This window comes from Protomyctophum bolini, assembly GCF_963924005.1.
Source record: "Protomyctophum bolini genome assembly, chromosome: 9".
Classification (NCBI taxonomy): domain Eukaryota; kingdom Metazoa; phylum Chordata; class Actinopteri; order Myctophiformes; family Myctophidae; genus Protomyctophum; species Protomyctophum bolini.
The window spans coordinates 40,632,224-40,647,203 of record NC_137870.1 but is presented as its reverse complement, the minus strand read 5'-3'; the positions used below and the strand labels follow the sequence as shown (position 1 = coordinate 40,647,203).

The following is a 14,980-nucleotide window of genomic DNA, read 5'->3' as shown; positions in this document are numbered from 1 at the left end:
GTGTTTCTTTTCCCTTTTAACCTCCTTTATGATGAATTCCTGTTCTGTTCTTTGGCTATATAGAAGTGGATATTTGTATACGTCTTGTCTCTAAATGTTTTGATGAATTGAACAAGGTGGACCCTCACCCTCTTGTAAACAAGTGTAATGCTTTATTGGGTCGTCCACTCACAGTTAACAGTCTTTGTATGGAGTTGTGCTTGAATTGTAATCAATCAATCAATCAATCAATCAATCAATCAATCAATCAATCAATCAATCAATCAATCAATCAAAAGTTCCTAACTCTGGGTACTTAATTACTGTCTATGGCTCTAGACTAGAGCCATAAGAGTTGCATATTGAGGGGGCAGAAAACAGCCTGGTCACGTTGTTAATGTGCTCGCGCGAGCCCATAGACTCCAATGCATTCCGTAAACTTCCGGTTGTCCCTATGTGGAGCCTTCAAATAGGGACAAATCAATAGAAGTATGTAGTAGAGCCGCCATTGGACTGGCCCCATGAAGTGAACGGAGTTTGCGTATGGCTCTGGTCCTAACTGTGCACCAGAGTGTGCTGTGCACGCACCGCACGGTGCGCAGCCGCAAAACTCCCCGGAACAAAACGTCATTTCCGGATTGTGCATCATCTGACGTGTCTAAAACAGTTTTGCAGTGGTAGAACAAGAAGCGGTGCTACTTGTGTGTGTTGGTGTGGGGGGACATTTATAATCTATTAAAGTATACCTGGTAAGAGATTCCCCTCTTTGAAATATCACAGTCAGATCCCTCCTCAAGACGTGTTTGTAGATCCGTTGATTTGTTGCGGATTCCCTTATTTTCCTCCGTGTCACCTTACATTCTGTGTTTGTTTTCTTTTTTCCTCTGATGTGGAATCATGGCTGTGGCATTGGTTGTGTTGTAGCTGCGTGGTGACAAGATGCTGGATTTCTTCACCATCTTCAGCAAGGGGGGGATAGTGCTGTGGTGTTTTCAGGGAGCCGGGGTGAGCGAGTCCTTCACCGGACCCGTCAACGCGCTGATCCGCTCCGTCATCCTACAGGTAAAAAGACCACATCGAGTGACAGCTGTCACACGTTGTCGCCATAGTCTCGCTATGGAGGAGGCAGTCAGGGGGTTGCTGTCTGTAGCTAATGCTATGGCTGCTGCTCAGTGCCTTGCTGATTGCGTAATTTAGGATAATCCAGTTGTTTTGAACCTTTTTTTTCTCCATATTATGCCCGTTATTTATTCGTCATTTGAGCCACGGACCACCATTTGATGACATTTAGCCTCTCGGACCCAAAATGTAGATTTAAATAAATCGTTGGATAAGATTTTGTAAACAATTAAATGCTGTGTTGATGTGGTACTGGTTCACATGACGCTCTTACTTATGACAAATGGACCCATTTGGTTTCGTTTTACGCTCTCAAGGGTTAAAGTTCTAATATAAGGGTCCATTAGGTTACCAACCTTTATCTGCATCCACTGGTGGTCCCCGGACCACTGGACTGGCTTGTGACTGAACAGCATCTTATCTTTGAATAACTGGGTAATAAAGTGTCATTAAAAATCAACTTTTCAGGAGGGACCGTGACCCTGGGCAAGAAAAGAGAAAACCGTGAAATGTGCCAAAAGTTTACACTACAGAGTGCCGAGAGTGGACACAATATCAATACAATGTATATAATACACTACCTTAAGAAAAACTGAAACTAGCTAAAATGCAGGACATTTTGATACCTGTAATCTATCAGTTACAGTGAAACTGATAGATTAGTTTGATAATTTCACATTCAGTTCGCACATTATGGTCAGTGGTCACGGCAGCGCATTCAAATGCAATCACTGCCAAAGAGACTGCCACTCACGAATGCACAGCCACACAAAGCACTGCTCCCTCAGCACCACCTGATCCAATCCAAGTGCGCTTGTGCGGTCGCTACTACAAAGCCAATATTTTGATGACCGGGTGGCTGGTCAGTAGGAGACTCAACAATTGAGTCATCAAACTAGGAAGGGAAAAGATATATTCATGAATTCAAGGCTTTGTGGGGCATATAATTGATTGACTCTTTTTGAGTGGTGCAACCACTCCTATAGACGGCTGTGTGTGTGGCTGGGTCCCTGTGTCTGTCCCTGTGACCCTGGCTGTGTCCGAGCACGAAAATAGCGTTATAGCGTTTGTTCACCATCACCACCAAGTGTCACTGTTGCATAGCCTAACACACAGGCCAGGGAGGAGGGCTAGTACAGTACAGCACCACTCACTTCAGACGGGTCTGATTTAAAAAAAAGCATGATAATGTAAAGGCTTATATATACTATTAGGTGAGTTAGTAAAACAGATGTGTTTGGGTGAGCGGTGAGTTGCTTATCACCGTGGTGTGACATAGACATGTCAGTGGTCACCTTATCACCTAAAACTAGTATGAATAGGACAGCAGGATTGTCAAATGAACTCAAACCAAGACTGTGAGGGCTAAATCCTCCTTGGGTGGAAGCCCTGAAAGCATGTGGAGACTGCTGCGAAACACAACTGATGATGCTTCCGGTCTTTTCTCATCTTTGCAGGAACGGACGGGGAACAATTCCTTTACTCATGATGCTCTGAGTCTTAAATACAAGTTGGATAATGAATTTGAGTTGGTTTTTGTGGTAAGTTTCCCCAACAACACAGAAACTACATTAAACGAAGAGACCAAATGACACCAAACTAATGTGAGGAGTCTACCAGCTGGTTACTTCTAACATTCACATGTTAACAGTATTCAGTTCATTTCAAGTGAAACCACGTTCATCTTTTAACCTCTTATTTTCTCGTTTTTATTTAAGGTGGGTTTTCAAAAGATCCTGACGCTGACCTATGTGGATAAGTTCATAGATGATGTTCAGCTTCACTTCAGGGATCGCTATAAAAATGAGCTTGAGCAGAAGGGAGCATTGATGCATCTCTCCCACAACTACGAGTTCAACGATGACTTCACAATGCTTCTTGGGTAAAGAAACGACAGTATACCTTGAAAATAACAATATTTAGTGTACACAGAGTCACAGGCCTTGAGACAATTTTGATTCAAATCACACTGATTGCCCACTGTGGCTGCCGCATGACGTCCCTGCTTAAAGAAATGTCCATAATCGATAGGCTTGGCTGCCATCATGAAAGCCAGACGTTGGAGGGGCTGTCGCAGTGGCGCCCCTCAAACATTACCTGTTCTACCAGAAAATCAACATTACAAGGTTATAGTTCCCTCCTGGGTACAGGCTTTAGTTCCGACATACTATCAGTCCGACTGTCATTAGACCGACAACCTACCCCAAACCTTAACCTAACCCTAACTGCAAGCACGGAGAAACGCATGTCGGACCAACGCATGTCAGGAGTGATTTCCACATGTCGTATCTTTGGTGTGTCGGATAAGCATGTGCACCCCAGTGTCCTCACCGTATCCCTCCATGTGCACCCCAGTGTCCTCACCGTATCCCTCCATGTGCACCCCAGTGTCCTCACCGTATCCCTCCATGTGCACCCCAGTGTCCTCACCGTATCCCGCCTCAAAACCTATGCCCAAAACAAATAGTGTAACAAAATCAGTGCAATGCCAATCAAATAAAGTGTCCGTTTCAATCGGTGCAATGCAAGAGAAAGTTCAAATCGGTACAATAACCATACCCGGGCCTAAAAGGTCAGAGTCCATCTAACAGTTGACCTGGCAGAGTGACCATGGTATGTCTCGTTGTAAATCCTCATACCAACTGGCACAAAGGACATGCCAAGTCTCATACAGCTCTACCCAAGGTACGTAGATGAAACTGTGGTTTCCTCTCGTACTCAGATGCCCCCCCTATGTCTAGGTGGAGGGGGTTTGCTATGATGGAGAGTCCAGCTTATTTTCTGTATGCACCACCTACTACTACTACATACTAACATGACCAGTCATTATGTTTCTAAATTAGCGAAGCGGAGGAGAGCAGCAAAGCTCGAGGCCCTGCCTCAATGCGGACTTTCACAGAGTCTCTGAAGTCCCAAAAAACTGTGAAGTCAATGATTGAGACGAAGGGTGGAGACAAAGGCAAGGAACCGGTGGGGAAAAAGAACAAAAACGCCAAGAAAGAGGGTAAGTTGGGAATGGGATGTCCAATGCATTGCTAACTCATGTTTGCAACACTTTGAGATGTGATAGTGGATGGTCTGGGTGAAAAAGTACACCTATGTTGGTACAATATCAGGGTGTGGAAACTGTGGATATGTGTGTATATAGGTCTGCATTGGTTTAGTTTGTAGATGACAAAAATGCTTTATTAATAGGTGTGCGTCTGATTCTGCAGTGGAGATTATTCTTTCATGCCACAACGTACTGTAGAGCCTTTTCAATCACTATGCTTACAGTCTTACTCATCAAGCAGTGACTTAATCTTAATTTATACTGCATTACATGGTGGTGTAACATATTTCCAATCTAACAATGCAACAATTGTTGGCACCTGCAAATTATTAATAATGCATCCAATTTATATATCTGGGTACTCAAAGTCGCTTTACAAAACAACAATTAAGCTTAATACAAATACTATTATGTACAGTAGCACTCAACCTACTCTAGAAATCGGCAATAGCAGCTGCCTTATATAGCAATAATTGTATGGTGATTAATTTGTTGTTCCTGTACATTTCCTCCCAGCTCCTGCAGTTGAGCCTGTCAAAGAGGAACAAGGCAAGTCCTCGACTGCCAGCCCGAAGGCAGTTCAGAATGGAAACAACGGCTTGACCGCCGATGAGATTATGCAGAAGAACAGGGAAGAATTCTTCCGCAAGCGCATGGGGGGACCTGTTGAGAAACCAAGGTCAGGGCAGCCAGATGCATATATCTCAGATATTGTTTTGCCAAACCTATAGACTATTGAACATTGGTCGTGTGTATTGAGCTATAATTTGCTATTTCACTACCTTTCAGTAAGTCCCCAAAACCGGCCCCGAGTAAGCCTAAGGGAAAGCAGGGTCGTGTTTGGGAGATGGGTGGCAAAAGCAGCACCAAAGGACTACAACTGGACTACAGCCACAGAAATGGAGATGGTGCCCATGAGAATGCTAACCAGGGCCAGGACTCACTCATTGACTTGGTACTAAGAAAAGAATGACATTCAATCACGTATGGGGAAAAAAAGTGTTTGTAACCGATTAACGGGAGATTAATCAAAATTATAGTTTTAGGACTATAGTACTACTACTTTACCAAAATATTTTGTACTATTACCTATTACTATTACCATATTTAAATGATACATAGCTTGCAGAGTTGGTTCAGTCCGTGGTTAATACGCTGCATGCATCTGACTGAACTATGGTTTTCATCAAACCACATTAACCCTGGCGTCCGTTTGTGCGGCATGTCAATATTGCATAATTCATAATTCAATATCTATCTTGTCTTGTGTTTCAGGGGCCGCAGCTGAGCTCCATGAAGGGTGAGCTGCAGTCGGTGGACTGTGAGTCCAGCGAGGAAGAGGAGATGGAGGAAGAAGAAGAGGAGAGAGTTGTGGTCACTGAACTAAAGAAGAAAGTGTAAGAATGCTTTTATATATTCTTTCAACCAGTGGCCCGGGAACCACCAATGGTTGGTTATCTCTCCTAATGGTACCGACATCAATACAGCATGGCATTCTGGCCAAAATCTTATCCAACGACAACAAAATATTCTTTAGTTTTGGGTCTGCATTCTGCAAGGCTAAATGTCATCAATTGGTGGTCGGTGGCTCAAATGCAGAATAAAGAACGGGCCGTGACATGAAAAGGGTTGAAAACCACTGCTGTAGATTATAAGTATATATATATATATATATATATATATATGTGTGGCCTTTAATTTTTTTATATATTTTTTTTATCCCACGATTTTGTAACCCATTTTTCACCCCTGTGCCAATCATCTACTGTGATCCTGGGCTCTACACACCCTCCGCCAACCTGGGGAGAGCAACGGACTTAACTCGTGCTCCCTTCATGCCTGAGTGTCCAAGTTGCTCCTTTACACCTGACAGGGGGGGAGTTTCCCTGGTTGGACATAGCGCGTGGAAGGAACACGTTATTCCAACCAGTTCCTTTCCCCTCCATCAGGCGCCCCGGCTGGCCAGGGGGGAGGCAGTTTAGAGACCAGGATTACTGCATGTTTTTGTGAGGGTACCTACCCTAGGGGACACGGGGAGAACATGCAAACTCCACCTAGAAAGGCCCTAGCACCAAATTCTGACATCACTGCTGCTAGAGGGCACTATTCCCCTGGGTCACTGTTATTTTCTTGTGTTGGAATTCGTTGATATAATAAGAAGAAACATATTTTTTTATTGGTCCTAAGTTTCAGTTTAGCTAATTTCTTTACTTATTGCCCATGAAGTGGTATTATTATCTGCTATTGTATAGCTGTGATTCGTTTGATTTCATTTGATTTCTCCTCAGCCCCAAAAAGGGGGGTGGCTTGTTTGGAATGCTCAAGGGTCTGGTGGGTTCCAAGTGCCTGACCCAGGGGGACATGGAGCCAGTGCTGGACAAGATGAAGGACCACCTCATCGGTATGACAAACATTTCCTCTTTCATTATCTCAAACTTTCATTACTTTACACACTTTGGGATTCATATTCAGTAGTTTTACGTATCTTCTTATCATGCCTGTACGAATAATTACATACTTTCCGAATGTTTTCTGTATTTTCATTCAGCTGATAATATCAACTATTATGATTTACCAATAGTGAAAATAAACAAAACTGTCTTGCAGCCAAGAATGTAGCTTCCGAAATTGCCTCCCGGCTCTGTGACTCTATTGCCGTGAAACTCGAGGGCAAAGTCATGGGCACGTTCACCAGTAAGTATTAAGTAGCATTCCTTCGACAACCACCAGGCTAGGGATGCTATAGCTACAGTACAATAACCTTTTGGGAAGTTAATTCCTGTCTTTTACCAATTTAACTGTGTACTACTTTCACCATCAATATAAAGAAATAATAATGGCAACATAAAATTCAGAAGTGAATTGAACAATGTGGCCATCATTGTTGAATGTCAACATATTTTTGATGTAGCCATTGTTGAGGTCCAACTTTTACTGCATTCTTTCTGAATGAATGGCCACACAACAAATGATAAATGCAGCAATGTGCTCTAAAATATCCCCCTTAAATATAAAGAAATAGCAATCTGCGCATCATTCCGTGACGAGTTGAGAACTTAAAGTTGGGCAATTTTTTTGTGCACTGTCTGGTACTGCCAATTATAAATAAGGCCTAACAAAACTCTTATTTGGTGTGTTCTTAGCTGTGGCCTCAACAGTAAAGCTGGCCCTGCAAGACTCTCTGGTGCACATTCTGCAGCCCAAGAGGAGGGTGGATATCCTGAGAGACGTCCTGGAGGCCCGCAGTCAGAAGCGCCCCTTTGTCGTCACCTTCTGTGGTGTTAACGGGGTTGGCAAGTCCACCAACCTGGCTAAGGTCAGTCTTTCTTCACTGTAGTGTAGCGGACCGGCTGGATAATAATTGGGTAAAGCCGACTGATGAGTTTGACGTTTCTCTTTGTTCAGAACCCAACATAGAAACTAAAGAAAACAAAATGCATACATTCAATATTACGTTTGCACTCCTCAGACACAGGCAGATAAGAGATCTCCATATGGGACACAGGAACAATGCAAGTTAGGAACCTAGTATGCAGTAGTCTTGTGGCCGACAGGCACAGGTCTAGTCATTTTAAATACAGTTGGGCCTATTCATTATGCTTGCATAAGGTAAAAAAATAAGATGGTTATTTAACATTGGCATATATTTATGGAGATTTGGCTTTTTATATACAGAGTTGTCAGTTATGTGCTCCACCAGGTGCTAGCAGCAGCCACCAGGCTCCACCACAATTCAGTCAACTGAACTGTCAACTGTTATTGCATAGATCTCTGTATGTATTTATTATTTTATTTTACAGACGGCACGGGTCGTGTGGGTTTCGAAATGACTCACAAATGGTTGTACTTGTAGCAACATGAGAAAAGTTGCAATAGTAATAAAATGATATGCCATGCAGTATTTGACAGTATGTAGCATTAGCATTGCTGGTGAAGTAGTCGGCAGCAGTAAGTGGGAGCAATTTTATGTTTTATCAGGGGGACGGTGCATGTGACGTTAAAACGCTGTGGTACCAAAATAAAACAACACAATTACACCAACTGCTACCAATTAAAGGCAGAAAAAGCCCCCAAAAATATCTTTAAACAAATAAATAAACTGATGTCCCCCCCCCCACACTCCCTTTTTGTCCAGATCTCCTACTGGCTGATTGAAAACGGTTTCAGTGTGCTGATCGCAGCCTGTGACACGTTCCGTTCCGGGGCTGTGGAGCAGCTCCGCACCCACCAGCGCCGTCTGAACGCTCTGCATCCCCCCGAGCGCCACGACGGGCAGCCCATGGTGCAGCTGTACGAGAAGGGCTACGGAAAGGACGCGGCCGGAATCGCAATGGAAGCCATTGTCTATGGTAAAAAAAGAACACCACATTTTGAACACTTCTGGTGGTCATTTTCATACATTACCTATACCAGGCTTTTGTGTGCACCCGTACGGTCTTTGATTCAACAGACATCAGATAGTTTATATTCATTTGAGCAACCCCCCCCCCCCCCAATTCCATAGTAACCTATTCAACATCAAACTGATTTGACTCATTGATTGTAAAAATGTTTAATGCATTTTTAAACCACGAGGCACGTATTCTTGGTCTCTAAACTTCCTCCCCCTGGCCAGCTGGGTTGCCTGATGGTGGAAAGGAACTGGTTGGAATAACGGGTTCATTCCATGGCGTTACGTCCAACCGGAAACTCCCCCCTATCAGGTGAAAAGAAGCAGCTTGGACTCCTCATGCATTGAAGGAAGCATGAAGTCAGTCCGTTGCTCTAGTGTAGCGACCAGGATTACATTAGACAATTGACCCAAAAAAAAGGGTTAAAATTAAATAAAACAATGAATTAAAATGAAAGGAGGAAGCTTCACTAAGTTGGTCTATATCACAATGCCACTGATATCTCCCAACATGCCGTATCTTTCCTGCTGCGCGTCTCTCCTCTCCTCTCTCAGCCCGTAACCAAGCCTTTGATGTGGTGCTGGTGGACACCGCAGGGCGTATGCAGGACAACGCCCCCCTGATGACGGCCCTGGCCAAGCTCATTGCCGTCAACATGCCTGACCTGGTGCTGTTCGTAGGGGAGGCTCTGGTGGGCAACGAGGCTGTCGACCAGCTGGTAAGACTTTTGGGCTTGCCTCTATGTATGCATTGCACACAGAATAGCTCTTCCTACTACCTACTTCCTTCACAGGTGTTACCGATGATACTAATGACGGCTCTGTTCCATTTCGTGTACAGTGGTTCTCAAAAGAAAATATTTCAAGTAACTCTTGAGAGTGTACAAATGGAACCAAATGGATACGTAAGGGTCCATTTGGTTCCAGTTTCACACCCATTTGGGGCATTTGGAACCTGCTCCAGAACACTTTGAGACCTGTAGAAGAGTGTTTCCAGTGAGACGTGAACAGTAGCAGAACAACAGAGTCAGGCTGTTTGCCCAGAATTGAACAGAGCCTTCACTTGTGTTCAATGACAAAATAAAATCCATCCATCATCGGTAACACCTGTGAAGGAAGTAGGGAAGTGGCCCAAGTTCTTTCCAAAATGTATGCTTAGGGTCTTGATATCAGATTTAGACCATTTCCAATTTTCCATGTATGAATAATTATTAAAAGGGGAGAGAGTATGAAAATACTTTCCAGACTATTGGGTCCATGTACAGTTTTTAGCATAGTTCATATTGCGACTGATAAAAAAATCACATCGACCTCTGTGTGAAACTGTCTTTATAGATTACGACTTAACCCTTACAGCGCTAGCATTTATTGACAAATTATGATATAATTCACACCAGCATTTTTCCCAGTTCAGCTCTTTTTTTGAAAAGCCACATTTTTTGGAATTTATCATAAACTAGGAAGTTGGACGATGTGTGGTCAGGTCTTGTGTACCAAAAGGAAGCTAAGCCAGTGCAGTGGAATGCTTCACATCGTCAGCTCTGTGCCGTGGAATAAACCACCAAAATGCCATCTGGGACAAGGAATAGGAGATACAGGCGATTGAAAGACACGGGTCTTAAAGTCCTCAGTCCTGGGGACGGATTTCAGTCCTGAGGATTTCATAGGGGTAATTTTATGAGATCAGTGCAGCTTTGCAAAAAATCATTTTCAGTCTTGGGATTTTTTTTTAGCTTTAAGCCCTGGAAACGGATAGAATGGGTGTTTATGGTGACGACGATCTAAGATGGCTCAACCCAGTGTTATGACAACAACAGCTAGCAACCTGATGCTAACGTGAGTAGCATTATGACTTGATCAGTCGAAAGCGCTATAAAAGTGAAATTGCCATTGATCTATGGCAATGGCGTTGAGGGTTGCATTAAATAATAAGGCTTTAATTGACGGAGATCTATGGCAACGGCGCGGAAACGGTTAAGTGTATCTTGCATCTTTGACGGGTAACTATGACCAAATGCATATAATTCTATAATAAAAACTGTTAGACCTAAACTAGCACTTGTAGACACACAGGTCATATTTGCTGTGTATATATATATATATAACGGTTGGAGTTTTAAAGGATGCATTTACATGCGTAATATACATTTATTCAAACAGTTATCAGTAGTCCGAGACACGCTATTATAAATAAATTAATAAGACAAAACGGAAGCCTGAAATTGTAGGTCTAGAAAAGTCTGGAATTTTGAAGTGGAAGAATGTCACCGTGGCTCAGAAAGTCCCAACACTGAGTAGAGTGCTGCATTTTAATAAGAAATTAACAAATGACCTTCTGCCTACAGATGTGATGCATTTAAACATCATTTTTGTCCACCTGGGGTCACTGTTGCAGACCTGGAGCATATTGGGCAGTTTCATGAGCCTGACTGAAATAATCATATTATAGACCCCTTCTTTGTTTCCAATGTTCTGATATGAGGGACAATTCTGCAAATGATCATTTGGGATATTTTTCATGTGGATAAACCTGTTAAACGTCATTGATCATTTTTACATAATGCTTTTTAAAACATGTCCAGAGCTTAGCTTAAGTGAAGACCAGAAGATGATAGCCAAGGACCAGGATGTTGATATTAAACGTATTTCTGCTCCCAAATGTGCGAAGAAACTTTTAAACCGGGAACCCCTTTTGGTGTTTTAAGCATTATGTCATGCTTTAGCTGTTGAGAAATAGCAGATCTACAAGCTCATAGCGCGCTACGAGCTTGTAGGTCTGCTATTTTTGAAAAGTTGTGAAAATGTGGTGCAAATCTTTGAATATATATATTTCAGAGCGAACATATTTAACTAAAATATTTGCGTCTAGGTGGTCCCTGCTGGAACAACATATTTTTCAGATAATTCCTGGGGGTCCTTGACATGAAAAAGGTTGAGCACAACTGACATAGAAACATGGCTTTTTCAGAGAACTATTAGTATTTAGAAGCCTTTTTTTTTTTTTAATCGACATCAGTCCAAAATGGGTTAAACTAAGTACTGCAAATGTGGACGATTATCAACTATTATGTGATAACACAAATGTCAGGGCCATCGGGGTCGTTGAAACTGCCTCGGTAGGTCAGCCGTCTAGGTCACCCTAGTCTCATTGTCCTCAACTGTTTACCCAGCTCTTTTAGTGCCCAGCTCTTTTAGTTCACACATACTGTACATACCAAAAAACCCTGTCAACATTATTTGCACAGCTGCTTAGTTTTACACCTCTTGTCACTCGGCACTGAGTGATAACCAATGGTAACATGATGGTGCTATACCAATGGCCACCTCAGTCAAAACTGTTTTTGTCACCCCAGCTTTCCCTACTTTGACCATTGATCTCTCTCTCTTTTGCGTTCAGGTGAAGTTTAATCAGGCTCTGGCTGACCACTCCATGTCTGACAAGCCCCGCCTCATCGATGGAATCGTCCTCACCAAGTTTGACACCATCGATGACAAGGTGAAGTCACTTTCTTACTCGCGAAACTTCAATCATTTCTCTACCGTGAAACTTCAATATTTTATGGCCCATGAAACTTGAACCATTTCTTCGCTATGCATGCGTTTAGTTTAGACATACCAACAGTCAGACAACCTCCCCTAACCTAACCTCACATGATTTGTTTTAACCTGCCGCACATGTCTGGAGCCACGGGTGATTTTTAACTCGCAGCCCGGTTTTGTCTGACTAATGACTATGAATGTAGGATATGTTGGTAACCAACGTATGCACCCCTCTCTGCCCACAGGTTGGCGCTGCCATCTCCATGACCTACATCACAGGCCAGCCCATTGTGTTTGTGGGCACGGGTCAGACCTATAATGACCTGCGCAGCCTCAATGCACGTGCTGTCGTCAGTGCCCTGATGAAGGCTTGAGTGGCCGCATGTTTCCGTCGTCCTGTTCATCTTCGTGATAAAAACCAACACTGCAAGACGTGGCCCTGCTAGCCTGAAGTTTGCCATCCTCCAGCCCCTTCACATTGCACCAAATAAACTCAAAGTCCCACAAGTTCCTATTCTCCTCCTAAGAGAATAGGATTGCTGTTCTCTTGAAAGGGAGAAAGTTGTGCTACAAAAGTTGAGGAGCCCTTTTTATGCATCACTTCAAAACCTTTGGGCCAAATCAGTTGTGCTTCAGCTTCACAAATGATTCAAACCCCTTCATGGAGTGACATTTTAGTTGACTTCTAAGCCAATCAAATGGACATGGGATATGAATGTTTTCAGTATACTGGTTTACAAACGGAGGTCTCACACTTCCTGTAAATGAGGTCAGGTCATAAATGTTTAGTGACCATAGTGCCTGTTTGCCTCTTTAATATTGTCAAAGCTTGGGCAGTCCTCCATCAACTGTACCATTACAGACACGGTCCATATCCTTTTACTCATGCATTCTGAAGAAGCACAGATGTAGTCATTGCAGAAGTCCCACTTTTTACGGCACACTTGCTGAAGCACAGCTGTACTTTGGCTCCATTCTTCCATTAGGAATTAGTTTTACTTTCTTCAGCCACTAAAACGTTGTGCTAGAGTAATGTGGTTGTACTTTTAATATTTAATCATGCAGTATGTGGTACTAATTCAGGGTATAACTACTGCAGACAATGACTGCCAATTAACTGTTCAGAACTGCTGATGTGCAAATTCAATGGAAAGCTGTAGAGCCAACCGTTTTAATTCTCTCAAATGTTAGAATGAAATGTAAACGTTTATTCTGCTCATCTGCTGTTCTCAAAGGCATGTGGTCCAGCTCCCTCTTGCCAAAAGACTGACACTGTTGCATACCCTTTGTAACTCGGTACTCATTTGGTGTGGATTGAGGGGTGATTGCACATGAGAGCGGTGAGCGGTGAGCCGCAGCCGCGCTTGGGAATCATTTGATTAGTTGATTTGACCCCCCCAATCCAACCCATTGATGCTGAGTGCCAAGCAGGGAGGCATTGGGTCCATTTTTTTTTTTTACAGTCTTTGGTATGACCCGGCCGAGGTATCGAACCCTGACCTCCCAGTTTCAGGGTGGACACTCTAATAACCTCAAGGCCACTGTCTATATTGAAGTACAGCAAAACAGGGCAACTTGAGGTACTCTTCCTTAATGCTATATTTCATCATGACTTCACAAAAAAATAGATATCATGGGGGGGGGAGGGGGCTATCGTAGGGGGGCAAACTTGGTGAAAAATGTGGCTATTATTTTAAAGATATTCCTAAACATGTAATGGAGCTGGGAAACTTCTCTTTGGTCCACCCATCCATGGGACACCCAAACACCTGCTTGTGGAAAAGAAACGGGGATATGGTGACCTTCTATGATGTCACTGAGCATCATGAAGGTTCTGAAAGACCCACCAACCCTCAGACAACAATTACTCAAATATAATTACCTGGGTTTAGTGTTCCGTGGTAAAATCTGGATAAAGTGCATGCTGCTGATGAGTGTCAAAGAAGCAATGGATATTGTCTTCCTCTCATTAACCCATTTAGGCCTGACCTCGACATTTTCACGGTTCTTCAAAAATAGCAGACCTACAAGCTAGTAGTGTGCCGCCTAGTGGCGTGCTATGAGCTTGTAGATCTGCTATTTTTCAATAGCTAAATTATAACACCAAAAGGGGTTGCCCCAAAATGGGTTAAGGTAGACTACGGGCACATGAACGAGGCCATGTACTGAAGCTCTTTGTGGACGGTTCTATGAAGGCCTCTACCTGATCAATATCATACTATTAAAACATATTCTTTAATCCTATTTACAGTTGAGGACAGGCGAAAAGGCGTACTTACTTTGTACATTATTTCATAGATTTTAAAAGGCCAAGCTTTTTCTTTTGAAATTCTTTGGGCCTGTAATTTATTTATCCCATTTTGAATTTACTTTCCATTTGTAAGAAGTCTTCTGCCCGTTTTTAATTTGCGGTAGTGCAATAACAGAGAAATCAAGAGCTCTATAGAGAATTTGTCCTAATTTATGAGAATGTAAAAAATCAAAACTATTTCTAAATAAAGCTGCTATATGCTATAACAGTCGGTAAAGTTGTGTTTATTTGTGCATGTTGCTCATGAGGATGCCTGTGTGTAGCCTAAAGCAGGGATACTCAAAAAGATTTACCTGTGGGCTACATTACAAAAATGGCAAGGGGCCAGGGGCCAGTAGATAAAATTACGACATTAATGATACTTGATAACTTCTCTCTTTCAATTGCTTTATTTTCGCAAAATGTATCAAAGTACAATGTGCATGCACACAATATGTAAATAAATAAATGTGTTACATTTTCTTGCATAAACACAAAGAGCTGTTTCCATAACTGCACAAATTATTGCACATAACATGAGTAGCTGTTATAATAACATAATAACATAACATGAGTAGCTCTTTGCCTGCCTGCCTGCCTGTCTGTCTGT

General features: G+C 42.7%; 1 protein-coding gene across 1 annotated transcript; it reads left to right on the top strand.

Moving 5' to 3' along the window:
- The first annotated feature begins 621 nt into the window (after nucleotides 1-621).
- srpra (SRP receptor subunit alpha) lies at nucleotides 622-13,715 on the top strand. Its single transcript, XM_080772733.1, has 15 exons — nucleotides 622-728; nucleotides 904-1,041; nucleotides 2,556-2,639; nucleotides 2,817-2,980; nucleotides 3,942-4,102; nucleotides 4,667-4,829; nucleotides 4,940-5,105; nucleotides 5,426-5,547; nucleotides 6,439-6,551; nucleotides 6,758-6,844; nucleotides 7,294-7,466; nucleotides 8,286-8,499; nucleotides 9,096-9,259; nucleotides 11,938-12,036; nucleotides 12,326-13,715. The coding sequence occupies exons 2-15, from the start codon at nucleotides 919-921 to the stop codon at nucleotides 12,452-12,454; spliced, it is 1,962 nt and encodes a 653-aa protein (XP_080628859.1). The 5' UTR covers nucleotides 622-728; nucleotides 904-918; the 3' UTR covers nucleotides 12,455-13,715.
- Nucleotides 13,716-14,980: the final 1,265 nt, after the last annotated feature.